General features: G+C 35.1%; 9 protein-coding genes and 5 non-coding genes across 14 annotated transcripts; 6 read left to right on the top strand and 8 right to left on the bottom strand.

Annotated features, from left to right (window-relative positions):
- The first annotated feature begins 25 nt into the window (after positions 1-25).
- Positions 26-1873, top strand: agt-2 (AlkylGuanine DNA alkylTransferase). Its single transcript, NM_062607.5, has 6 exons — positions 26-584; positions 640-769; positions 815-1088; positions 1141-1361; positions 1544-1617; positions 1669-1873. Exons 1-6 carry the CDS (start codon positions 507-509, stop codon positions 1714-1716), a joined length of 825 nt encoding a protein of 274 aa, NP_495008.1. The 5' UTR covers positions 26-506; the 3' UTR covers positions 1717-1873.
- Positions 1671-14301, bottom strand: sec-6 (Exocyst complex component 3). Its single transcript, NM_062605.9, has 14 exons — positions 14182-14301; positions 14012-14124; positions 13670-13964; positions 13521-13616; positions 13106-13173; positions 12476-12782; positions 12179-12424; positions 11545-11637; positions 4627-4720; positions 4506-4576; positions 3834-4042; positions 2444-2668; positions 2272-2392; positions 1671-2221 (listed from the first exon to the last, which is right to left on the bottom strand). Exons 1-14 carry the CDS (start codon positions 14290-14292, stop codon positions 1880-1882), a joined length of 2391 nt encoding a protein of 796 aa, NP_495006.2. The 5' UTR covers positions 14293-14301; the 3' UTR covers positions 1671-1879.
- F09E5.12 (uncharacterized protein) lies at positions 3112-6101 on the top strand. The gene is made up of 5 exons (NM_062606.3): positions 3112-3266; positions 4753-4842; positions 4959-5241; positions 5293-5405; positions 5459-6101. The coding sequence occupies exons 2-5, from the start codon at positions 4753-4755 to the stop codon at positions 5909-5911; spliced, it is 939 nt and encodes a 312-aa protein (NP_495007.1). The 5' UTR covers positions 3112-3266; the 3' UTR covers positions 5912-6101.
- F09E5.21 lies at positions 6703-6827 on the bottom strand. Its single transcript, NR_051064.1, has one exon. It is a non-coding gene; the product is annotated as an Unclassified non-coding RNA F09E5.21 (non-coding RNA).
- Positions 8108-9384, top strand: nssp-18 (U-scoloptoxin(04)-). Its single transcript, NM_182253.3, has 3 exons — positions 8108-8239; positions 8422-8563; positions 8707-9384. Exons 1-3 carry the CDS (start codon positions 8165-8167, stop codon positions 8790-8792), a joined length of 303 nt encoding a protein of 100 aa, NP_872053.2. The 5' UTR covers positions 8108-8164; the 3' UTR covers positions 8793-9384.
- F09E5.23 lies at positions 10492-10549 on the bottom strand. The gene has a single exon (NR_051062.1). It is a non-coding gene; the product is annotated as an Unclassified non-coding RNA F09E5.23 (non-coding RNA).
- Positions 10492-10549, top strand: F09E5.20. The gene has a single exon (NR_051063.1). It is a non-coding gene; the product is annotated as an Unclassified non-coding RNA F09E5.20 (non-coding RNA).
- An 82-nt stretch (positions 14302-14383) lies between the features above and the next one.
- Positions 14384-15158, bottom strand: bmy-1 (Boca/MESD chaperone for YWTD beta-propeller-EGF; the record flags this gene model as incomplete). The annotated part of the gene is made up of 3 exons (NM_062602.3): positions 14384-14846; positions 14898-15024; positions 15067-15158. 3 exons carry the CDS (start codon positions 15156-15158, stop codon positions 14505-14507), a joined length of 561 nt encoding a protein of 186 aa, NP_495003.2. The 3' UTR covers positions 14384-14504.
- Positions 15159-15269: 111 nt separating this feature from the next.
- On the top strand, positions 15270-15419 carry F09E5.19. The gene has a single exon (NR_051061.1). It is a non-coding gene; the product is annotated as an Unclassified non-coding RNA F09E5.19 (non-coding RNA).
- On the bottom strand, positions 15278-15501 carry F09E5.18. Its single transcript, NR_051060.1, has one exon. It is a non-coding gene; the product is annotated as an Unclassified non-coding RNA F09E5.18 (non-coding RNA).
- Positions 15502-15665: 164 nt separating this feature from the next.
- On the top strand, positions 15666-16545 carry F09E5.11 (Transmembrane protein 199). Its single transcript, NM_062603.3, has 3 exons — positions 15666-15824; positions 15870-16070; positions 16117-16545. Exons 1-3 carry the CDS (start codon positions 15672-15674, stop codon positions 16417-16419), a joined length of 657 nt encoding a protein of 218 aa, NP_495004.2. The 5' UTR covers positions 15666-15671; the 3' UTR covers positions 16420-16545.
- On the bottom strand, positions 16492-18169 carry srg-69 (Serpentine receptor class gamma-69). Its single transcript, NM_001377800.1, has 7 exons — positions 18078-18169; positions 17915-18030; positions 17537-17752; positions 17149-17298; positions 16914-17099; positions 16735-16866; positions 16492-16676 (listed from the first exon to the last, which is right to left on the bottom strand). Exons 1-7 carry the CDS (start codon positions 18139-18141, stop codon positions 16512-16514), a joined length of 1029 nt encoding a protein of 342 aa, NP_001364743.1. The 5' UTR covers positions 18142-18169; the 3' UTR covers positions 16492-16511.
- A 1924-nt stretch (positions 18170-20093) lies between these two features.
- On the bottom strand, positions 20094-21766 carry F09E5.7 (PI31_Prot_N domain-containing protein). Its single transcript, NM_062601.8, has 4 exons — positions 21679-21766; positions 21469-21631; positions 20940-21423; positions 20094-20858 (listed from the first exon to the last, which is right to left on the bottom strand). The coding sequence occupies exons 1-4, from the start codon at positions 21742-21744 to the stop codon at positions 20636-20638; spliced, it is 936 nt and encodes a 311-aa protein (NP_495002.1). The 5' UTR covers positions 21745-21766; the 3' UTR covers positions 20094-20635.
- Positions 21767-21859: 93 nt separating this feature from the next.
- Positions 21860-23184, bottom strand: F09E5.8 (Pyridoxal phosphate homeostasis protein). The gene is made up of 7 exons (NM_062600.6): positions 23092-23184; positions 22941-23040; positions 22808-22888; positions 22674-22754; positions 22444-22628; positions 22190-22260; positions 21860-22049 (listed from the first exon to the last, which is right to left on the bottom strand). The coding sequence occupies exons 1-7, from the start codon at positions 23175-23177 to the stop codon at positions 21919-21921; spliced, it is 735 nt and encodes a 244-aa protein (NP_495001.1). The 5' UTR covers positions 23178-23184; the 3' UTR covers positions 21860-21918.
- Between the last annotated feature and the right edge of the window lie 414 nt (positions 23185-23598).

The following is a 23598-nucleotide window of genomic DNA, read 5'->3' as shown; positions in this document are numbered from 1 at the left end:
GTGGGAAACAAGAAACAATTTTTTGTTGAAATAATAAATACTTCACAGCATTGAAACAATCAAAAAATAATAATTGTTTCAAATTAGAGAAAATAAGAATACTTTTTGTTCGCGAAAATGGCAAGAAAAATCGTGAGACCAAACCGATAAAATAATTTCTTCTTTATCGTTTTGTTCCAGTTGATAACAATTTTGATGATTGAGGCCATTCGATAAGTTATATGTGATCCGCTTATCATCTCAAAGGTCGTTTATTGAAAAAATAAGAATTATTTATAATATGCGCATTTATGAAAGTCACAAAATTACAATAAACCACTTTTAAAATCTTATTCTACACAAACCTACTGTAAAAGTTGTAGAGAAAACTGAAAGTTGAAGAGAGCATAGAGAAATAGAGATATACAACTGCTGACGTCTTTTCGGCACTCAGCTGACGCACTTTGCGCGCATCTTCGCAATAGATTTTCCGGATTTACTCTATTTTGGTAATACTGAATTCAAGTATGGCAAACGACGAAGAGTTCTTTATTGTTCGATGTCGAGGACCTTCAAGCTATCGTGAATCCGTCTATAAATACCTAGTAAGTTTTTTTTTGTATTTTTAGTTACGATAAATAAAATTCGCAATATTTTCAGACAGGACAACCATCTGATTGGAATCGAAATTCTGTGTTTTTGAGAAATATGCATGTCGGAAGAGCAAAAAATGTCAAAGAAATCTTCAATTGCATATTACAGACACAACCTCTTCCTGTTGTACAACCTTGTAAGATTTTTTTAAACAAAAATTTGTATTTGATTGATTTTTAAGGTCACCCAGTAAGACAACCACGCGAAAGCTTTTACTCATCTCATGAACATGATCCAATGGATGAAGTTTTACTACAAGAAGTGAAGGAAGAAGCTCATTCACTGGCTTTCAAAGGAATACCAATTGAAACCAAGGGTCCTACACCATCATCAACTATTATGAATCCTGAAGTTACGCTTAGAGACGTTCTGACGTTTCACAAAAATATTAAAAGAAGACCACAAGAGACAAAACCGGCAAAATTTGATTTCTCCGCAATGCCATCAACTTCTCGGTAAGTTTCGTGATTTTTTCAAATTTAAAATTCAAAGTAAAAAACTTTTCAGACTTCCACCTACATCTCCAAAACGCTACCGCCAGTTTGCACCTCCTCCAATCTCTATGAAACAGTCTCCCAAAATTTGTGCCAAAACTGTTTCGTGTCCGAGTACGTCCGAAGTAAAGAGCCCACCAAAAAAGATGATTATACAGAAGATACAGAAACATCAGGAAGCACCGAAACCAGCAAAAGTGCCAAAAATCAAAGGCGAAAAGAAGAAAAAAGATGGTGAGTTATTTTTAAAAAAATCGATAGATGTCTGATACAAAAGTGTCTATTGCACCATGTTATTCTAAAATTTTTCATTTGAAAATAACTATATTTTTACATTGTTTTTTGAAGAAAAATTCTGGAATGATATGGAAAAAATCGTATTCTTAGGTATCTGTTACTATAATAAACTTATTCAGGTCGACAAGATGAACAAGAAGAAATTGATATTGAGTTGAAACTCAGCAAATCTACAGTATCCAGTCAGACATTGGTAATAATGAAAATAACTTTTTAAAAATTAAAAAAAAAAGTAATCTTTTAGAAACGACACAACATCAGTTTCGAACGAAAACCACAAAGAGGAATTTGAATGGAAAAAAATGATTGATTCATTATTATATGTATAATTGTATCCTATTAAGTATTTGATCAAAGCTTTGATAAACATTTTGGCAATAAACTTATTGAGAATAAAATTTTTTACATTGAAGTGAAGTGAAATTGAAAATAAATTAACTATAAGTAAATATAAATTATGCGTCTCTCTTGAGCATTGACATAAAGTCAGCTTTGAACATGTTGGCCATTCCCAAATTTGGAAGTCGTTCCGAATTTTCTTGTTGTCGCAAAGCAAAAAGTTGATCGAATATCTGATCCTTTGGATGGAACTGTACATGTTGTAGAACTTCACTAGCCAAACTACGAGCTTCACTGCCACTAATATCATCACGAGTCGCAATAACAGCAGAAAGCAATTCAGCAGGACAATTTGGAAATTTCCGAGCAAATGAAGTGGCTTCAAGTGACAGAAGAGATTTGTCTTTTAGAGAAATCACATCTCCAGCTGCAGCCACAATTGATGTTAGGAGTGGGAGCTGTAAAAATGTTTAAATTAATTTTTTAGAAATAAGATTTTGATCTCTACCTGATCAGCCATATCAGAACTTGTCGCAAATTCAGCATAAAGATTATCCAAACGAACAACATCAGCTTTCATTCTCTTTCCTGCAAGTGCACGCTCTTCATACGAATTGAGACTCACTCGCCTGAAATATTGGTGTTTTGAGAAAAAAAAATCCAAATTAAATGCTACTTACTTTGTTTCGATTGCCTTCAAATATTCGCTAACAATTCTAAATTGAAGATCCATAAGCAAAGTGGACCTTGTGACTGGTCGCAGATGCTTGTGATCGTGGTAATAATCGGAAATAGTCATACAAACTGTCTCGAGAGCAGCACTTCCGGTTAACCATTTTTTCGAGAAGATTTCAACGAGACTTGGAGCAATATCTGTGATGACTTCTTCTCGGAGATAGTTTACTCTGAAATTGAATTATTTTAATTTGGTGAAAAAAAAACGCTAAATTCATAAACACGAAACCCCTATCCTATCTGCTTATACACAGGCGCGAAATTTCGCGATTTTTGTACCAAAAATACGGTAGCCGGTCTCGACACAATTTTCAATTTTTGTTCAATGCGAAAAGCTGTGCGACTTGAAAGAGTACTGTAATTTCAAACTTTCGTTTCTTCGCAATTTTCATCGACTTTTTATATTTTTCGCAAAAAATATATTGATTAATTTTAGAAAAAACTAGAATAAAACAAATTAGAATCACATAAATTGTGGGAAATCTTGAAGAGCTACAGTACTCTTGCAAGACGCGTTTATATAAAATAAAAATCGTGTCGAGACCCGATACCGTAGTTTTTGAACGAAAACTTCGCGTCTCGGCAATAGTAATTTTTTTTTTGAAATGTTCACCTCCAGTCCAATGAACCAAAATTCAACTTTTCCAATGCTATATTAATCTCTCTAGTCCGGTCAATTTCCAATAGAAATTTGTGGTCATCAAACAGCACAGAGGGTATACTGGCATCTGTTGGTTCTGCGCCCTCTCCAAAAAAGAGCTGTTTCGTGTGAGTGCTATTGATTTTGCATAAATATTCGTGGCGACACAACGAACAATTTGAGATTTTGTTTTTGTTGGTTTTGCTTTTTTAAAATTATTTTTAAAAATAAAAGTGCAGGTTTCAAAGTACATATTCTTCCGTCTATGATGAACAATTTCTAATTATAAATAATAGTTATACGTCACTAGATAATTGTTATTTAGATGTCTCTATAATAGCAATATTTTTTGCAAAACTTTTAAAATGACTTTTCAACCATAAATTTAGAATTTTAATAATTGGAAGAAGACATCGAATTGTAATGTTTAGCAAAATTCGTGTGATTTAAAAATATCCCATTTTGTGTGAAATTAACCAAAATTTTTCAATAATTTATATTTGGACATTGTAGTAGTTGCAACATTGCTCAAAATTTTTGAAATTTTTTTGATTAGCGTAAATTTTGGCATACAGATTTGAAATTTTTGAAGTGTTCTATTATGATATTCGTTTTTGTTAGACTACAAAACCTCAACTTTTCTTATCAGATATCATTTTTCCGCTCTCAAATCTGGCTTTAAACCCCTCGCTTACGCTACTGAAGCTGCATTACTCCATTTCGTATTTAAAGCGTCCATATTCTCGATGAGTTGCTGTTGTCTAACAGCAGTACGTCGTCCTGATGCGAGTGGCGTTGTCATAGCAGCCGCCGCGTTTTGTTCTCCTTCCATTGATAAACGAATTTGTTGCTTATACTTTTCAGTTGATTCGATGCAAGTGTGAAGATTGTTGGCGATTGCAATCTGTTTTTTGAAAAAAATTGGTTATTTTAAAGATATGTAGATAGTTTATAATTTTTTTTTTCAAAAGGTTAGGAAATTTCAAAAAAATTTGGTTTTTTTTTTTGCGAGTTTTTCATAAAAAATACGGCACCGTCCTCAACCCGAAATGTAAAGGAAAATGGCATGCGCCTTTAAAAAGTACAGTAGTCCCCAGACATAACTTTTTTGGATTTTTCTTCGATTTTTTCTAGTTGATTTTCTTGAAAACGAGGTTATTTTTGTGGAAATAATTTTTTAAAAAAGTTATATAAAAATCATAGAAAAAAGTATAGAAACAATTTAGAAACACTGAGACATGGAGATTACGGCATTTTTAGCATTTTTTCGTGCCAAGACCGTAGTAAAGTCTCACAATTATTTCGCATTATGGCAATATCACTTTTTCAAAAAATGTTGTCTAGAATATTTTGGAAATCAAACTCACAATATTAGAAGTAAACTCTTGATACTTGCTCCTCTCCGCAAAATAATCCGTCTTGTAAGCAGTGAATGCATCTGAAAAATTGATTTTTTTTTCTTCAAACTAGTGAATTTTTTGCTCTAACCTCTATATTTTCCTGCCAACTCATTGAATTCTTGAATCGTCAAGTTGATGATGCTAGGAATAACTTCAACTGATACCTCCTTTGCCAATGTCACCTGAAATTAAATAATTTGAATAATGTCTTCAGATGGTGCCATCAGAGACATTGTACGAGGTTCTTCTAATTGGATTTCCTGGTCAAGGAAATGGAGGAGAGTATCTAATCAGGAAGATTATGGTGAGATTACTGTAGATTTTGGAAGATGTATTTCCCTATTCCTAGTGTGAAAATTTGAGATGTTATACGATAAAGAAAGCCAATATTTTCAAAATACCAATATTTTTAAACTTCAGGACCCAGCCTTGTCGTGTACCTCAGGCGACTTTCAATTGCTCACTTTTCTTGGACGCACCGAAATGTTACAAATTCAACGACATCAGAGCAACGACGGCTATTTTCCATTTCCACGCCGATTGTCTCAGAGAATCCTTTTACAAATGAATGCAACAAAAGCAATGCGTGATATTATAGTGGACTTTTTGGCAGGACGGGTGTATATCGAACCATATACTTGGAATTTTTTGGTATCTGGTGGTTATTTGAAATACTACGAGCCATCCCATCCAGCGAATATTGGTGAGTATAAGTGAAGTGATCACTCGGAAAACAAATTATTCTGATTTTCAGGCAACTTATTAGCTGGTCAACCTGCTCCAGTGGCGGTTGTCAGTCAAGGTATTGCACACTATATTCCACCACACCAAAATCTACAGAACATGCCTGTTCCTCGTCCAGCACCGGTAAGATTACAAGAAATTAAAAATTCTGACAATTTTCAATGCACGAGTTTTAGGCACAACGTGAAAATGAAGATGACGAGGATGTTGAAATAGACGTCGAGAAAGATGATGATGAACCAGAAGATCCAGATGGAAGAAACTCTGTCTCATCGAACGCTGGTTCGGATAATAGTATGAGAAGTCCATCGTTTTCACCACCTTCTCCAGCCTACTCTCCAGTATCACCGACATATTCTACCACTTCGGACGAGCAAGAAGCTGCTGAACCACCGATTCCAATTGCAGCAAGATCACCAGCCTTGGCTCGCCAACAAAATGACCTTCCTCGGCGTCCAATCCCATTACCACCAAACCGAGATCACTGGACGGGACATCCAACACTCTACTACAACAGTCCATACAGCTTTCCACGTCGCCCACGTCCAAATGACCGGGAAAACCCCGAAGTTCAGCACCTACTTCCCCCCTACGCATATATGATGCAGCTGCATCCATCTCTAAATTAATTACTAAAATGACGGCAATAATTAAAAATACTTCTTATTCAATAACTATCAGATCTTCGACAACTATCATTATATTTCCCGCTGTCTCTCATTTTGAATTGCTTCCTTTTTTAACGCACACGATTCTTTTTTATATCAGTTTGTTCTGCTTCTAAATTAATGTCCAACTGAATAAATATTAATTCCTTCCGAATCTATTGTCTGAATTCAGCTATTCCAGGTAGCTCAGAACGAAAACAGAAATGAAATATATTTTTACATTTCTCTAGTAAAAAATGCGTCTAAGTTCCGGAAAGAGTTCATCCAGGTCGTATGAATTTTTGAACGATGAGAAACATTTCTCATAACGAGAATCTGTCGAGCTGAAAAATTGATAAAGTTCGAGTAGGGGTTTTCTCATGGTGAATAATTCCATATTCTGCTTTGTCATCAACTCTAGAGTTTGCACAGATAAATCTAGTTGAACTTCATTGGTCTGAATTACCCTATCACATTTGAAGAGCTTTTAATGCTGAATGTTATTTTGTTGATAGTTCCAAGAGAAACCTTACATCTGTTCAACACAATATGTGATCAATTCTGTTTGTTACATATTAACCATTCGGATTAAAATTTGCTTGAATTCTTGAATTTCAAATGTTCGATGTTCATGTTTTCCATATGTTAACATAAAGAGATCTTAGGACTTGCTGCTATGAGACCTTTCTCTTTCCTAATCCAGGCGTGAGAGCTCTCATCGCAGTTTTTCGGTTCAAGACCCTTTTTTCAAAAATCTTCTGCAGAGTCTCGAGACCCCACGCACTTCACCTATTTTGGTCTTACGTCTCTTTACAAACTTTGCCAAGCTGTTCAAAGTTGGTGGAGTCCAGAAAGTTTCTCTTTCATAGGACTTCGATTCGTTTAACTTTTTTTTGTGAAACTCATCTGATTTAAAAACAGTGAGCAAAAAGTATCGAAATTCCATTTTCTTTTCGGTAGAGAAACCTAGAAAACCGAGCCCAATCCTTTCGAGGAAATTGGATTCTTCTCATTTTGCTTCTTGCTGTTTCTTCTTACTCTTTGTTTCTGGTAGAGATTAGCAACATTGGATTATTCGTTTGCGTATGTAGAATCTACAGTAACCGATAGTTTCCGAAATTAGCAAATCGGTATATTATTGGTTTTTAACCATAGTACTATAAATTTTGCTTCAAATTTCAAAATTGCTCATTGAAACCTTTGAATTTCCGGCAAATTACATTTATTTCCAATTTTGTTGACGTCATCTAAAAATTAAGGTGCAAATAGATGATTCGTTCAAAAAGATAGTACTCATTTTAAGATCATTCAGTTGCATTTTCTACATCCTTCTGAGCCGAAATCCGAGTCAATGCAACTAATGAGAGATGAAGACGGACACGTCGGCGGGTTGAAAAATGAATGACGAATCCTCGTATTGGTGTCATGTTGTGTGTATATGTGCAACATCCGTCCCTCTTGACTTTTTCCTGTTGTCTCCTGCACTTTGTGCTCCAGAATCACTAACGACAACACCAACGACTCGTCACCGTGTCCAAGCGAGAGAGTTATTCCATTAAGCAGATTATAAATGCGAATCTTTCAACGTTTTTTGTCGGCGGCACTTTTCTCTTCTGGTTTATTTTTGCATTTTTGCAGAATCGTACTAGACATTTGATATCTTATTCCGCCGACGATCCATAACTGATTTAGATTAATTCTGACATTTTGAAATTTTATTTTGAAAATTGAAACTCATGAATTGAGTTTCAATTACAGTAACCAAATCGTCCTGCTCATTCCTGTTCACTGAAGGATATTAGAGCAAAGTTTGAAACCTAACAATAGGCAGGTAAATTTAGAAAATTGTTGTCTGCCCCTTACTCTTTCAGTTGATGGAGTCCAAGTTTTAGATATTCGAACACCAACTTCTTTTCATTTTGCTTCTCTTTATCTCGTCACTATTTCAATTCAATTCACTCATTCATTGAATTCAATTGTGTCCTTCCAATTTTGAAACTCTGCAAATTTTGTTCTCTCTTTTCTTTCTCTCATCCCATTTTTCATTCAATTTCCCGCCACCCTGAGAAAAAGTAGAAGGTGTTCTTTGCAAACGACTCCACCCACTTATCTGCTCCGCATTAGGAGGGAGGAGGCCCCGCCCATTTTCTTGGACGCTCTTCTCTAACAAAACGCTGCATTATTTCTATTTCTCCTCTTCAGAACACGAAGACGGAACCAGCTTTTCTGAAAAATATGAACACATCGGTGGCTACAGTAATCTTAATGTGTCTTCTTGTTTCGATGCCAATTGTCAACGGCTTCTATTTGGTAGGTTCTCTGAACTCATTCTTTGGAGCACATTTTGTGTCTTGACTCTTCTTGGTATAGAAATTGCTAATTTGAAATTCTGGCATCATATTATTAGCTCAAAAAACACAACGATAGTCGTGTCAGTTGTAATAATTAAATTTTGAGCTAATGCTATTCATATAGTAATATCCGTATTTCAGTTCTTCCCTCAAGCCAATGATCGTATCATGGCTCTAGAAGTTGCCGATCAGGTTGTAGCGAAGCAATTGGCATCAGATGGAGATTTGTTAGTAGATCCAGAAGAAGCAATGATGGAAGCAAAAAGGGCATCGTCAAGCCGGGGTATGTCTTTCAAGCAGGAATTTGAGAAGAAGCTTTAAAAGCATTAAAGCTTTGTCAGTTATCATTTCCAAACTTGGAAACTGTAGATTTTGGTCAATTTAGACCTTGGAAGAAGCTCGATTAAAACAACTCTATAATTTCAGGATCAGTGATGCGACGACGATCTGCTGGAAGCTATGCATGTCCGTGTCTGCACAAGGTTTGCACCTATCATTGCATGACAAAGTAGAAATCAATGACATACAACCTCTTCCACCTGCTCTCCGATCATACATCGAATAAATCAGTTGATTCTAGTCTCTTCCACTCCATCCATCACAGCCACAAAAGTTTAGCGTCTAGGAATAAGATCTAATTGGCTCTAATGTTCTTGTAATTTTCCTCCTTTTTTGACAAACTCCCGGTCCAAAATTCGAAAAAAAAACACCACAACACGTCGATGTCGACAAAAAACCCTTTGCCATAACTCTAACTCTTCTCCATTCCATCAGCCTCTTTGACTATATTTCATCGGTTCACATGCATACCTAAATTTGTCTATTCTACTATCTTAAATTCTACTAACCATCCTTCTATACATTATATGTATTGATTCGTTGTCATTTCATTCGCATAATGTAATTTCATATTTTTCAACCATGAAAAGACACCAATTGGGATATTTAAACCTTTTTTAAAAAAGCTCGTGCACACCCCTCTTTCTGTTTTCACTAAAAAATATAATGGTGATAAAGAAAATAATTCTTGAAGATCCGAGAATGACCACAATAAAACACAAATCGTTTTTTCCTTTTTGAAAATAAATGAAGATGTATTGTTGAGACCTTCTTTCGTACGATGGGGCATCGTTTTTTCAAAACAATTTGCCAAGAGTTCAAAGTCACGTCACCACGTACCCACCTCCCATCAGAATGCAAAATGTGAATTTTCACAATGTGCAACATAAAAAACTATCAAGATTCTCACGTAGATCATCAGAGAATGATTCAATTGTAATGGATATTTCTAGATTTCGTTCAGATTACGAGAGTACCCTCACGTTGACATGTTTTCCTATGCTAATTATATTGGGAACGGGGGTTCTCATACAATTACAGTAACCTGGAGACTTTACGTTTTAGTTTAGAACACAACTTATTATAACAGGTGTGTAAAATTTTGGTACAACTTTGAAAATATGTTCTAGTAAATCTAAAATTGCGTAAAAGGAAATGATTGCGCGGAAAAATTTTATTAGAGTATCTACCAAATAAAAAAAAGTAAAATATTCCAAAAGTACTTCATGGATACGTTTTTCGGTATTTGGTATTGGCAACTAACCAAAAAATTTGCATTTTTTTAGTTTGTCCGACCAAATTTAGTCTATTGTGTATATATTTTGACATGAGAACAATTTTCTTCATATTATTTCAATATTCTGTTCATCTCGGCTATAACCCAGCATTCTTTTAGAAATTTTGCCTTTCATGAATTATTTTGGTGCCGTTTGATCTCAAATTGCTCCAAAACGACCATCTCATACAAAACAATAGAAAAGAAAGGAGCGTTCTTATATTTCGACAGGGTTTACTTCCTTAATTAAGCTTTAAAGCTTCAGATACTATGATGAATAGTGCGTAGGACTTTTGCATTTTTTTCATCTAAAGAAAGAAGGAACAACACACTTGTTCACTTCTCCACTACTAATTATTGCTTTCAAAAAGAGAAACAAAGAAGTGGCGTCATTTTCCACCAATATTCGCCCTCATTTAGCTTCAGCTCCTGGAGCCCGGCGAGCTGCTTCCAGGCGGAAGTCGAACATTTAAGAGCGAAAGCGAACGAAGAACTGACCCGAAAAGCTGAAAACCGACCAATAGGATAACTTTTCGAGAAACTAACGAAAAATGGAATAAGAAAACGACGAAGACCCATTTCTGCGTATTCTAGATGGTGCTAATTCAATTGTCGAGGTTCTTTGGGCTGTAACCACCCACTGATGATGATGATGAATAAGATATAGTTGTATTTGTGCATATGTGTGTGGGGGAGTTGTGAGAAAGGGGAAATCCTGATTCATTTAGTTATTCGTAAATCGACACCGCTTAAAGGGTGTTGCTGTTTCTTTTTCTCGCAAAACGAATATGAACGAGTTCAAATTTTTGGGGATTTCCCCGAGAATTCTGAAAAAAACTTAATCTCATTTCACATCTATATTTTCATAATTTTCGTCTATACACACCAAATACAAGTACGAAAATTTGTATAATCACACTACGACATTTAAAATGTCTTCTGCATACAAATAAACTACAAACAGAATAGGTCGCCACGACAAATTACTCATGAGCTAGCTTAATATAATTAAATTGTAGAAGAAACCTTCGAAAAAAGGAAGTAAGGGGGTCTAGACGACACTAAAATATTCATTAAAAATTTCGAATTTTCATTCAAATATGAATTTTCGTAACTGTTTCTAAAACTTGGTATTCGAGTTTATAAAAGGAATTCCTTATCACTATTCAAACTTGTCTGCCCTTTCAGGAAGTTCTCCAGACAATTCCTTGATCAAGCCTATCATCTCGGAGACAATATATGTGATCATCTGACGTTTCTTTTTTTCCTGATTTATCTTCATTATTAGCTCAATCACTCGTCCTCCGTGTGTACTTCACGTGAAATACCATGTGTAAACAAATAATTCTTTCTCTGACACTTGAAAATAGATATACAACGCTCACATTTGTCTTTTTTTTCGTCTTTCGTGGTGAATTTCGACAAGAGGTGGTGATGATGGTGACGTGAAGCGAACTACGACGCGGAATTACAAATTTTGCGAAATTAGAAAAAAAACCAACTCGGAGAGGGTATGCAAAAGCTGCTAATAATATGTGTGCGTTCTTTTCTCGGGCTTTTTAAATTCCTCGGCATTTTTTTTTGGATTTGAAAGGAAATTTCTTAGTTTCTACTAGCGGAAATTACAAATATTTTGAAAAAAAACTTACCGTGTCCTTGAGCATTCCAAAAACAGTATTTGGCAGATCAGTGTAGAAATATCCATGATTGTCCTCGCTTGGCCGCAAGTTTTTGTACCAATCCTGGAATAAATAATTTTGTAGAAAATTTACTTTTATTACTTTGTACGAAAAATTATATTTTGAATTATAGATTTTATTTTTGAATTCCCGCGCAAATTAATTACCTAGTTTCGACATTTTCGCGTTTTCTAGCTAAATTCATCGAACTTTCTTGACATTTTCATAGATATTTGATTTGCAACATTTTTTGTCAGATTTTCAGACATTTTTCAACAAAGAAAAATTATAAAATTTTTTAATTTTTAATTTCTGAGCCAATTTTAAGTTTTAGTAATTTTCTTACGAGAAATCAAGTTTTCTCTTCGGAAAAATGTCTGAAATTTTTTTTTTGACATTTCGAATCAAATATTAACGAAAAAATCAATGAAAACTGAACATTTCAACAGAAAAAACAAAATGTCGAAACTAAATAGATTTTTTTTTAATTAAAAATTTTAAAGTTTTTTTTTGACTATTACGGTTTTTTTCTATCATTCAGTCTTTTTTTTGTTGATGATTTGAAAATTTCAAGACAGAATTAAAAAAAAAAAATAAAACTTACATGAGTCTCATGAGAAACAGTATTTTTCAGCCATAATTTCAGATCATCTCTCGACATTTCAACAAATTGATCACAAAGTTGATTCAGAGTGCTTCTCGACAGAACAGGACTATCTTGTAATATAGCCTGTGCATTGATCCTCAGTTTCGGATGTCCTAGCATATCTTCAGATGCGTAAAATTTGATCCATGACATCAACTGAACCAGCTCGCTTTTTTCCAAATGTTCCGATGCCACTTCTCGGAGCTAAAAGCAAGGAAATGAGGAAACAATCGATTTTTTCAGTCAAATACTCACTCTTCTACACACAGATGTGTGATACATGTGAACATATCGATCGTAAATCTGCCAATCCGGTGGGAAACACGGAATCGCCACTTTTGCCAATTGTAAATCATCCATAATTACATTTTTACAAACTTCTAAATATCTAGCAAGCCACGCTTTGTTCAGAGATCGATCTTCGAGTTGATTTCCATCTACTCGATTTGAGACAGTCTTCTCAAGTGATCGTAAGGCTTTTTCTTTCCAGTTACGAGGTCGGCCTGGTGGAACAAATGCCGATGAGTTCTTGCTTCGAGCTTCCATGTAGAATTTATCGATTCTTAAATAAATATAACTTTGTTATCACATCCAGGGCTGTCGGTTTTTTGGGAAAAAAAAATATTTTTTGGGACCAAAAAAAACCGAAAAATTACAACACTGATTCAGCAAAACACAAAAAGAAAACAAAAATCCTTCCGTTCGTTCAGGTTCTAACATTTTTGAAAATTTCTCGTTGTGTCCCGTTTAAAATCAAAAGTAGTTTTTTTTTCTTCATAAATTCGATTTTTTGTCTTTTGGTCCAAATTTAAAATAAAATTTTCTTGTTTTGGTAGAATATCTTTTTGCAATAGCCCTGATCACGACAACTCATGAAATTATTACCTTTCTTCTCGTTCCACAATTCGAAGACATGTCACAACTTGTTGCGGTCCGCCACCTTGCTCATTTCCCTGAAAAATAATAGTTCAGGCAGGTTTCCAGGACGAAAATGAATTTTTAAAATGTTTATCCAACTTTAGAATTTTGAATTATTCTGAAATTCACTTTCCTGCAAAATGTCGTAAAACCAGATGTTTTCTCAGAGATTCAAATCTACAGTGACCGCTCGCAATTGTTTTAACTTTATTACAAGGTTTTGGAGGACAAAAAAATTCTTTTTTTTTTTAATTTTTCGGATCAAAATAACAAAAAAAATTCGCTGAAATCGGCGAGAAAATTCGATAATTCTTTTTTTTTTAACTTTTTTATTCAGTTGATATTTAAACCATATCAATATATATTCGAATAAAAAAATTACCTTAACCATTTCCAAAGTTCGACCGAGAATAAACCACATATTCTTCGACAATTCGGCGACAACCGAGTCAACTCCCTTGAAGAAATTGACGAGAAGCTGAAAAATAATATTATAAATATTTGGAAAATACAAAAAAAAAAACAAATAACCATTTGCTCTTTTTCCGTATTTGTTCCACTCATTTTATGAACTTCGGCCAGCAATTCGTCTCGAGCTCTTTCCAAATCCATAATATGTTTGTGAGCTAACAACAGATTTCCTCCAGACTTTTCATCATCCAGCGCATCACGAATTTCTTGAAGTGTTGTTTGTAGATTGAAAATATGCTTCAAATTCTCCATTGCAGCTGCATATTGACCGTGACGAGCATTGGCATCACGAAGTTCTCGAAGTTTCTCTTTCAGTTGGGGAAATGGTCCGAGACGCTCTCGAATATCGTGAACTCTGAAAATCAAAAAAATGTTTCGTTAAAGTGAATTTAAAATAAATACCCTTGAGAAATAGCGGTAATATCATCTGAAGCGGTTTGAAGATGAGCAATTGCAGTTCGAATTCCTTCTAATTGACCTTGAACACCAGTTCGGAGCATAGCCTCGACAGCGAGCTGAAATTTTTTAATTTTTCACACTTCAATAAACTTGGAAGAATTTATTAGTTTTACCTTCTTTCTATCAGCTCTCTTTTTGAGTTCCGGCAATTTTTCCAGTTGATCAGGACGTTGTAGTAGAGCTGCTACTTGCTCCAATGCCGCCTCTTCCACATCAACGTCCATTCTAAAATACTTTAAAAAACGCATTCAATTTTAAATAAAAAATATCAAAACAGTTGGAAACTGTCTGAAAATCTATAGAAATTAATGAATTAGAAAATATAATTTATGAGTGAAATATTATGTAAAAAGTAAGTGAAATGCAAAAAGGCACATGAGAAATTGGGGAACCTCGTAAATAAATATTTGATACAAATGACTAGGATATGTGAATATTATAGCTCTTTCTTGCCAGTTTTGAATTTCTTCGCAGGTCCGTCAAAGCTCTGTCCTTCGATCGTCACTTCGGAAACGAATTCTTGTTTCAAAAGGAATTTCTTTGCTTCGAATGCTTGTTCTCCGTTTTTGAACATGAAGATGGCCCTATTATCGTCAATCACAAAAACTTGCAGATCCACGTGATTATTGTAGAGTTGAGATTGCCATATTTGCGTCCATTTTTCCGTGAACGGGCGAATATCCGAGCGATCTGGTTGCGATGGATCAACAACTCCGACGAAGAGCATCAATGTTTGGCCTTTCTTTGACATCATAAGAAGATCCTCCGGGTCTTTGGCCTGTAATAAATTATTTTATGAAATTTTTTACACAAAAAAAATTCGCCTCACTTTTGCCTTCATACTTTCCAGATCCAATTGTGGCGGTTTTCTTTTGTGTTCTGGCTTCTCATCTTCTTCTAGTTCGTCCTCGTCGTTTTCCTCCCACTCTTCATACAGCTTTTCCAGCTCCGCATCTCTGTAATTAAAAATGAGGCTTTAAAATTGCATATAACCTCACGTGTAACTGGATAGATCCTTCTTTTTTTGTTTAACATTGGCAAGTCCGATATGAGCAGCTAACAGGAAAATGAATACCGTCCTCCACTTCATCTGAAATTATTGTAATAATTAATAAAAGTTGGATATATTATTAGAAAATAAAAGCAAATATTTCGAGTTTAGACAGTGAAGTTGAGTGAAAAGGACCTCGGTAGGAAAGGAGAGCATTGCGAAACATTATTCACACGCTGGGTGGTCCAAAAGGGTGTTCTGCGTCATAAAAGGAAGTCGTGACATCACCCTTGAGGCTGCCCTTCGCGTTTTTCTGCAGATTTCAGAGCAAAAATTGCAAAAAGTTTTTTGGCAGAGCCCTGCTGGCCTAGAAATCGCACCGCTCCCGGCCACTGCAATGGTGCGGCACGGTTATTGGCAACGTGCGCACAGCTTTCATGTAGATTTACGGCGACCAAAAATTAAAATATTCCATTCGATATCATTCGGGAAAAATCTGAATATTGCAACCCCGAAATATATTTCCATACTTTTCAATATATTGCCATATTTTTTGCTTGCGTTATCATTGTTTTCTGCGACAATTTATAAAACATCATTTTTCAGAACCAAATGGCGCAGTGGAACGTGTCACAAGAAGATAAAAATCTCCTACGCGATTTGGTTGCTGGTTCTAAAGAGAAAATAACTCCTGAAGTATCGAAATCATGTAAAGAATTCTACAAAAAAGATGTCGTGAGCTATAAAGATTTGGTGAATATAAAAGTAAGTTTTATTTAAAAATCAACAATTTTATATTGTTCGTTTAAGACGAAACTACCTGACGGTATTCCTGTTTTCGTATTCTTCGATCGGTTAACACTTCGTCGCGAAGATCATACATATCATGCTTCCGTAGAATTTCGTAAGAAAACTGAAGAATTGAGAATTCAGCAAGAACAAGATTCTTACAAGAGACTCATCAGAGATGTGGATCCAGTACAGAAATACGGAAAGACAGATCATATGGAGGTATTTTAAATTAATTACGGTTCAATATTTATTGATTTTTATTCAGAATTTCGGAGTTGAAATGCGAGCAGTAAATCGTCAAATGATTTCGGTTATCAACGTCGTTATCACTGTAGTTGGATCATTTTTCTTCGGATTCTCAGGGATCACATATGCATATCCCCATCTGAACCTAGATCTTCCAACACGATTCATTTTTGGTCTCGTTCCAGCAACAATCGTATTCTTCTGTGATCTCTATTTTGTTGTTAAAGGAATGGATATGGGTGAGAGTTCGGAGACGCAGCCAAGAGAGTCGACTGGGGAAACATTCAGCTTCAAGAATATGGAAGCCAAGAAAAACGATTAGATTTCAATTAATTCAAAAATTCTTTCAATTTGGTTTTGATCTTCGTTTGAAACTTTCACTTACATGTGTAAATAAAATCCTATGATCATTTATTAGAACAAATTTTGCAAAGTAAAATTATAATTTAAAACCGTGCTTTTTTGCAAAGATATCGTGGCTGGTGCAACAGAAACCATTCTAGCACTTTTCTCTATTTCAGTTGATAAAAATTCAACTCCAAGTCGTTTTCCGAATGCTCGAAGTGTATACCGACGGACCTGAAATATATATATTTAAATACTAAACAATTATCTTGAAAAATTTCCAAAAACCTACTGTAGTTGATAAAAACAATAAAGTCCATGCTTGCGGGAGTATAAAAATATCAATTGCAAATGTACGGAATTGGATTACTGTAGATTTCAGTTCCATGTCCTTCACAATATAGATTGAATAATAGAGAATACCCTGGAATACTGAAAATTGCCTTAAATCTTTCCAATTTTCAGAAAAACCTGCGTAAAAGCGTAGATCAATGTGAAAACAGTCATAAAAACTTCAAAAACAATCAAACTAATTTCTGCTTGAGACAGTTTTCTCAAGCTCAATTTAGCCAGTGCTATTAACATTCCAAATGTGAGGCATAATGTAAGAACTCCAAAAAGTACAGCAGCAATTGCTGCAGCCAACGATGAACTGATCTGAAAATTTATTTAAAAAATTAAAATATTTCAAAAATATTTTTATTACACTGAAAACTTTCTTATACTCAATATCCAATCCTCCACTTCCTTCAGAATCCAGCTCAGCGTAGCTTTTGCATGGTATCATGAACCACATAAATATTAAAGGAATAAGGAATCCGACGAGAACAAATAATCGACGATAGCGATCCCATAACTGGAAATATTATTTATTGAGAATTAATCTAGGCTCCAAAACATGGTGGTCTCGACACGATCACAGCTACAGTACCCACAGTGTTTCGTAATTTTATTATCATTTTATTTTACAATTTTGCTCAATTTTAAAACGCAAACTTATTTAATAAAAAGCCAAGTATAAAAAATCAGGGAAAACGGTTACTGTAGTTGCAGACTATTGTCCGTTTCGAGACCTCAAAAGTTATACTTCATACCTGAACTCCTCTCATTGGTGCCGCAACAATACTGAACCGATGAGCAGCAATTAGAGCATGGAATACCAAAATTGCAATTGGACAATATGAAGCAATAGTTTTATATGGCATCATCCAATAATTAGGTTCGCCAAAGTTTTCCAAAATGATTTCACAAAAAAACCCAAGTTTCACAAATCGACGAATTAAGAAATGATCCAAGAAGTAGGTGAGGCTCTGGAAATTTCTCTTTTTTTCTTTCCAATGTTTACATGAAACCAATCGCATGTTTACTCCTCTTTCCAGCCTGCCTAATTTTGCCGTAGGTCGCCCTACCTACACCGAACACCTAGTTATGTTCACTAAACTTCTACATTAAAAGTTCCAAAATTAAATTACCAATGCTGCACAACATGTGTACAATAGACTAAATGACTTGTCCAAATTATTTTTGTGATGTCGGAGTGCTCTTATATTGAATGTGTAGACAACAACTGACAAGAGCCCATAGAATCCTTTAAAATATTTGAAACTTTGACTGAAAATGAATAAAATTACTCACCTTGAAAAGCATAAATACCAATTAACCCCGCCATCTCGTCTTGAGGCGGATGACAACTATTCATCTGCCGATGCAATTCCTTTGAAGTTCCTATAAAGTTTTAGAGATTTGAGGAAGGTAAAGCCAACAGCGTGGAATAAATAAATTGAGCAAACGAGTCACAAATCTCGTTATCCAGAACAAGGACATTTAATATCTTTAAGCACAAGAGCAATATATCAGACAGATCATACGCGTTTTAATGTAGTCTCACAGAGATTTAATAAGACTTGGCAGGCTAATTTTTGCACGCATGGGAACATTTTTTAAAAAGTGTGTGAACTCTAAATTTGTATGAGCAAGTCTTAGCTTCGCTATTTCTTTTGCAAAACTTTGAAATAAAAAGTCTCGATGCAAAGAATTCCAAAAAAACAAAGCTGTGGTGAGCCGGAGACCTACAGTAATCCAAAAGTGACAAGATCTGGTTTTTGATATGCTGCTCTACTTTTAAAACAAAACTTTATTGAAAGTCTTTTTCTGTTTTCTTATTACTCTATTAAAATTGTTGAGTAGTACAAATTACGACAATCATCACAAAAGTTGAACTTTAAAATTTGAAACTACAGTAACCGGGGCTTCGAGACCCATGGCTCTTCAAAAGTATGTTTAGAGAAAAATTGCCTCTTTCGAAAATCTAATACTAAACAAAACTTGATTGCAAAACACAATTTTTACGAATTTTTTGTTTCGTTTTCAAATATCTTCTCGTTTCTCCCGTGATTATGTAAGAAATTGCATAAAATTGCCATGTTACGGTAGGCTCCGGTTACGGTAGTCTCGCCACTGCCAAAATATTCCAAAAGGGTAAAAAATAAGTAGAGAATTGAAAATAAAACTGATTTTCTGGTTTTCTGATTCACTAAACTAAACGGAAACCTCGGAAATCACAATTATCTACCCCTTCTCACTAAATATAAGAAATAATGTTTACTACGCTCTAATCACTTTATCTGCGAAAAACGCATTTCCCGGAATAATCGAAAACACTTTTTTTAACACTGATATCTGACTTTTGCTCCCAAATTTTTAGCACATTTGGAAAAGAGCTAAAATGTTCATTTACAAGGAACAAAATGAATGAAATACGAGAATAAATGAAATGAAAGAAGCTGCTAAGAGTGTCTTGTTTGTCTCGTGATTGGAAAGAAAATAGAGAATCTAAATGGAATCGGGAATATATATACTCAAGTTCATCTGAAAAAAGTGCCAGAAAATATGAGAAACTTTTCGTTCCTCCCATCTTCCACCCACTCATCTTCTCATCTTTCAGATATTAATTAGAAAATACTCGAAGATTCGGTGAAGATATATTTTTTTGGAGCCGAAACTGTGTATATCAAACATCTCATAATTTGAGCAAAAATATCGCATTTTTATATTCATGTGGACGTGAGAGAATTTCTGGAATTGTTGTAAATATGCGCTTGAGGTTCTTTGGTTTGTTGTAGTATGCTTACTACATATAAAATATAAATCAAGACTCTAAATACCCTATTACTCATTTTGATGATTCGACTATTGACATTATTTATTACTAATTAACTCAGCAGCACCCGTTCCCCTCGAAAAATAAATTGGGTTTTGGGATACTGTAGTCTTAGTTTTGGAGCTACAGTAACCCACGATTGGCACGTTGAAACTCGCAAACATCCGTTTTTCTGCAGGAGTTCCATCCAAATTCCGAACTAAACATCCCAATTTACTTTGAGAAACCAATTTTCGGCTGAAACTGACCAATATTTTAAAATCGAGTGTTTTGGGGTACTGTAGTGAGTGCGCATTTTCAGCTTTGGACGTCTAAATTTGGAGTCATTAAAATATCATCGTCCTTACTACCAATAAATTAAAAAAGCCTCCGTGGTCAAGTGGCTCAAAATTTTGGCGTTCACGCAGACGTCCACTAGTTCAATCCCAGCGGTGGCAACTTTTTTTGCTTGAAGTTTTGTGTCATCCTAGAAAAGGAATTAGTTGAAAAAATTATGGTTGACATTTTATTGGGTACTATCAAACATTCAGGACTCACTTTTTTTCATTTATTTATATTTATTCATCAGGCAACAATCATAATGATACAATTACAACAAAGCAGTGAAGTGAAGGAAAAAAGAATGAATAAATAGATATAAAATAATCATTTGGACCCGCAAGAGTCCGGTGACTAAGTATGAGGGGGGGAAGAGGGTAAAACATTGTCAACAAAAAGTTGACCGGGACGTTTTCCGAACAAAATTTCTGAGACAGGCTTTTCTGAGACAGGCTTTTATAGTCATGTAGACGTGAGAGTTTCTGGAATTTATAAGGCTTTTGTGTGTTTGGTTTCTTGTAGCATGCTCAATACATATTAAATATAAACCCCCTCTAACCTATTTTCCGATTTTGATAGATATCTTGGTTTCGTAGTTTGCATTTTTAATATTGCAAGCTATACAAGACTTTTCTAATTTTAACACGCTCATGGAGCTGACGGAGTAGCATTCAAATAAATATAAAATACACATTTAATACAACAATTATGGTTTTCAGATGTATCCGTCGAAGCCACCACCACCTCCGTTTCCACCGAATCTTCCATTGGGATCTCTCATGAATGGTCTTCCGTGACTTCCTCCTCCACGTGGCTGTCCTAATGGGCCCAGTGGATTGAGATCCGGATGATCAGGTCCACGGAACAGGTCTGGAATGTTTGGATTTCCGGCGCGTGGTACACCTGGTGGCAAGAAACCTCCGAGGGGATTGTAGTATCTGAAATTTCGGAGATGAATGCATCAACCTTTAGGAAAAAAAATTGAAATTAAATTTGACAATGAGAAATCGGAAACTCACTCAGTATCCGGATCAGGAAAACGATTCCCGTAAGGGTCATGAACAGGATGTCTAGGAGGATGACGTGGTCCACCGATCATAAGCGGATTTTCATTACGAACTGGTTCATTTCTTCTCGCTGTAGTTCTCGACTCATTTGCTTTCTGGCAATACATTCCATAGAATTTTCGGCCGGTGGTGATCGTATTTTGTACAGTTTCATTTCCAAAATCATTGTTTAAACGTTTCTTCCAGAATGTGTTATCGACCGCATCAGATGTAAGAATTTGCTGAGATTTCTTGTTCGATAAAATGAGTTTTGCAACACTCTTGGGTGTCAAGTTTTTCAGAATTTTGTCACGCAGAGAGCCGAGCATCAAAATATGATTGAGAGTAAGAGCTGATCCAATAGCAAGCACGAGTGGATGAAGACCTTCCGACAAATCAGATTTCAGAGAAGACGAAGGAGTTACTGTGAAAGAAGCTGCGATGGAACGGAGACTGTCTGAAAAATCGAATTATAACTGACAATTTTATTTTCAAAACTTACTTTTTATGACATATCCAGTTATGATTGCTTCAAATCCTCCATCCTCACTGATGAAAACCTGACCAACTACTCCAGAGTTCTGTGGAACTCCTCGCTTGGTGCCTCCGAATTTTAATTCAAATCCTTTCGTTTCAGGTCCGTTCCAAGATTTCATGCTTTCCTCCTGAATGAATCACGCTTAATTTGCTTAAAAGTAAAGAATTAACCTACATGTTGCTGCTCATTGAGCATTAATTCTCGAGTTTCCTTGAGAATTTCCGATCGGAAATTATCCATTATTCTGTGACTGAAAAAAATGCTGAAGGAACTGAAAAGTTCAATTCAAAAGAAAGGTATTTAAACAGTAACAGCAACTGAATTGGAATCTGGTAATTAAAAAAAAAGTGAATTTGAATAGTGAATTTTCTTTAAATACTAAAAAAATAACAAACTAAAAAATGGAATGTAAATCTATTTATTTTTGTATTCTCTGGCTCCGAACAGCTTGCTTCCCACTCGAACACTTGTTGCACCTTGATGAATTGCTTGAAGGAAATCATCGGACATTCCCATTGAGAGTTCTACTGAATCCGCAGATTCACCTGAAATCAATACTTTTCAAGTTTTTGTTTAGAAACTTTGTGGATCCAACATTTCAAAACATTTCTTGAAGCATAAGTTTTATTTTTTGACGTCAACCACTGACGGTTCTCGCTTTGATTTTTCTAGAAAATCTGTTCACCTGTTTGTTCTGCCCATGTTTGTCGGACTTTGAAGAGCTTCTCGAAATCCGGATTTTCTCCGCTTGCGTGGCTGTAAAATTGAACTTTTATTTTATGGTAAATATTTAATTTATCGCTTGTTAGCTTGATCATTATTTACAAGTAATAATTAATATAAAACGTTCATTTTCATCATTTCTTACACCTATTTCCATTTCACCTGCCACTGAACAACTTTTTAGTAGGATAGTCGTAACAATAAATAAATATATACCTGTTGTCAAACGATCCGATAGTCATGAATCCATCAAATTTCAAGTTTTGGCATTCTTTTCGAATGAATTCCGCAAGTTTCGGTGCTTCTCCAATCTCGATTCCTCCTTTATTATCTTCTCCGGATGTATTTACTTGCACGAGAACTCGTAGTGGTGACAAATTGGCTCCGTGTTTTGACCATTCCTTCAAGATATTTAATTAAAATAGATTAATAGTCACTAAACACACCTTGTCGAAAATCCGAGCATGTTTCTCAGTCTCCACTGTTTCAACACACCAAAGTCCAGGAGAATTGCAAATTTTTCCAATCTAAAAATTTTTAAATGATTAATAAATAAGGTAAATTTTCCATCAGAACTAACTTTATTTGATTGCACTTGTCCGATAAAATGCCAACGAATATCTAAACATTTTGACGCCAAAACATCAGATTTTTCTTCAAGCTGAACAATAAGGAATCATTTTCAAAAGTTTTGTTGATGATTTTTCTCTCACTTCTTGGACGTAATTCTCTCCAAAATGACGCTGATTTTGAGAATAACATGCCTCTATTAAATCAGCAGACTTTGTTTTACTGACAGCAACAAGTCGACATCTGAAAAATTCATTATTAATTTAGTTTCGCAATAATTTCCGGTTTACCAACCTTTTTGTGGCTTGCGAAGCAGTAACGGCGTCGGCAACGGCTTCAATAATGTTGAATAGACTTTTTTGTACAATTTCTATAGACATTTTCTACCTGAAAACTATATTATTTAGTTCTAAACACGGAAAAGGAAGGAAACAACAAAATAAGAAATTTCTAGAGGGGGTACGTTTTCGTAAGGGGATTTTTTCGTAAGGAACGCTTTCAGTAGGGCAATGTGCGGCGCGCCTTTTCGCAAGCCCGCCGCACAGTCCTTCGCAATGCGCCGCACGGCTTTTTGCAATGCGCCGCACGCTTCTTCGTATTTATTTATTTATTTTTCCAACAGGAAATTTCGAACGGAATTCAATTAAAAACGGATTTTTAATGGAAATTAATTAGTTTTATTCGAGCTAAATACGGATATTTTCAGAATTTTCGATGACAAAAACGGGTTTCATTCGATTTCGAATCGATCAAAATTAATATTAATCGAAAATGAGCGTTTCCTTCCCGGAAAAAAGAAGA

The sequence above is a fragment of the Caenorhabditis elegans genome, chromosome II (assembly GCF_000002985.6).
Source record: "Caenorhabditis elegans chromosome II".
Lineage (NCBI taxonomy): Eukaryota > Metazoa > Nematoda > Chromadorea > Rhabditida > Rhabditidae > Caenorhabditis > Caenorhabditis elegans.
This window is presented reverse-complemented; position numbering and strand designations above follow the sequence as displayed.

Coding starts and splice junctions, on each gene's coding strand:
- agt-2 (NM_062607.5), top strand. CDS start 507: ATGGCAAACGACGAAGAGTTCTTTATTGTTCGATGTCGAGGACCTTCA. Junction 585..639: donor AATCCGTCTATAAATACCTA/GTAAGTTTTTTT, acceptor CAATATTTTCAG/ACAGGACAACCATCTGATTG. Junction 770..814: donor TCTTCCTGTTGTACAACCTT/GTAAGATTTTTT, acceptor TTGATTTTTAAG/GTCACCCAGTAAGACAACCA.
- F09E5.12 (NM_062606.3), top strand. CDS start 4,753: ATGGTGCCATCAGAGACATTGTACGAGGTTCTTCTAATTGGATTTCCT. Junction 4,843..4,958: donor ATCTAATCAGGAAGATTATG/GTGAGATTACTG, acceptor TTTAAACTTCAG/GACCCAGCCTTGTCGTGTAC. Junction 5,242..5,292: donor ATCCCATCCAGCGAATATTG/GTGAGTATAAGT, acceptor TCTGATTTTCAG/GCAACTTATTAGCTGGTCAA.
- nssp-18 (NM_182253.3), top strand. CDS start 8,165: ATGAACACATCGGTGGCTACAGTAATCTTAATGTGTCTTCTTGTTTCG. Junction 8,240..8,421: donor TTGTCAACGGCTTCTATTTG/GTAGGTTCTCTG, acceptor TCCGTATTTCAG/TTCTTCCCTCAAGCCAATGA. Junction 8,564..8,706: donor AAGGGCATCGTCAAGCCGGG/GTATGTCTTTCA, acceptor CTATAATTTCAG/GATCAGTGATGCGACGACGA.
- sec-6 (NM_062605.9), bottom strand. CDS start 14,292: ATGGACGTTGATGTGGAAGAGGCGGCATTGGAGCAAGTAGCAGCTCTA. Junction 14,125..14,181: donor AGAGAGCTGATAGAAAGAAG/GTAAAACTAATA, acceptor AAAAAATTTCAG/CTCGCTGTCGAGGCTATGCT. Junction 2,393..2,443: donor TTGAAGGCAATCGAAACAAA/GTAAGTAGCATT, acceptor CCAATATTTCAG/GCGAGTGAGTCTCAATTCGT.
- F09E5.11 (NM_062603.3), top strand. CDS start 15,672: ATGGCGCAGTGGAACGTGTCACAAGAAGATAAAAATCTCCTACGCGAT. Junction 15,825..15,869: donor AAGATTTGGTGAATATAAAA/GTAAGTTTTATT, acceptor TGTTCGTTTAAG/ACGAAACTACCTGACGGTAT. Junction 16,071..16,116: donor GAAAGACAGATCATATGGAG/GTATTTTAAATT, acceptor ATTTTTATTCAG/AATTTCGGAGTTGAAATGCG.
- srg-69 (NM_001377800.1), bottom strand. CDS start 18,141: ATGAATAGTTGTCATCCGCCTCAAGACGAGATGGCGGGGTTAATTGGT. Junction 17,299..17,536: donor CACCAATGAGAGGAGTTCAG/GTATGAAGTATA, acceptor TAATATTTCCAG/TTATGGGATCGCTATCGTCG. Junction 17,100..17,148: donor AGTATAAGAAAGTTTTCAGT/GTAATAAAAATA, acceptor ATAAATTTTCAG/ATCAGTTCATCGTTGGCTGC.
- F09E5.7 (NM_062601.8), bottom strand. CDS start 21,744: ATGGATAATTTCCGATCGGAAATTCTCAAGGAAACTCGAGAATTAATG. Junction 21,424..21,468: donor AACTGGATATGTCATAAAAA/GTAAGTTTTGAA, acceptor TCGATTTTTCAG/ACAGTCTCCGTTCCATCGCA. Junction 20,859..20,939: donor TTTCCTGATCCGGATACTGA/GTGAGTTTCCGA, acceptor CCGAAATTTCAG/ATACTACAATCCCCTCGGAG.
- F09E5.8 (NM_062600.6), bottom strand. CDS start 23,177: ATGTCTATAGAAATTGTACAAAAAAGTCTATTCAACATTATTGAAGCC. Junction 22,889..22,940: donor GAGAGAATTACGTCCAAGAA/GTGAGAGAAAAA, acceptor CTTATTGTTCAG/CTTGAAGAAAAATCTGATGT. Junction 22,755..22,807: donor GACAAGTGCAATCAAATAAA/GTTAGTTCTGAT, acceptor AAAAATTTTTAG/ATTGGAAAAATTTGCAATTC.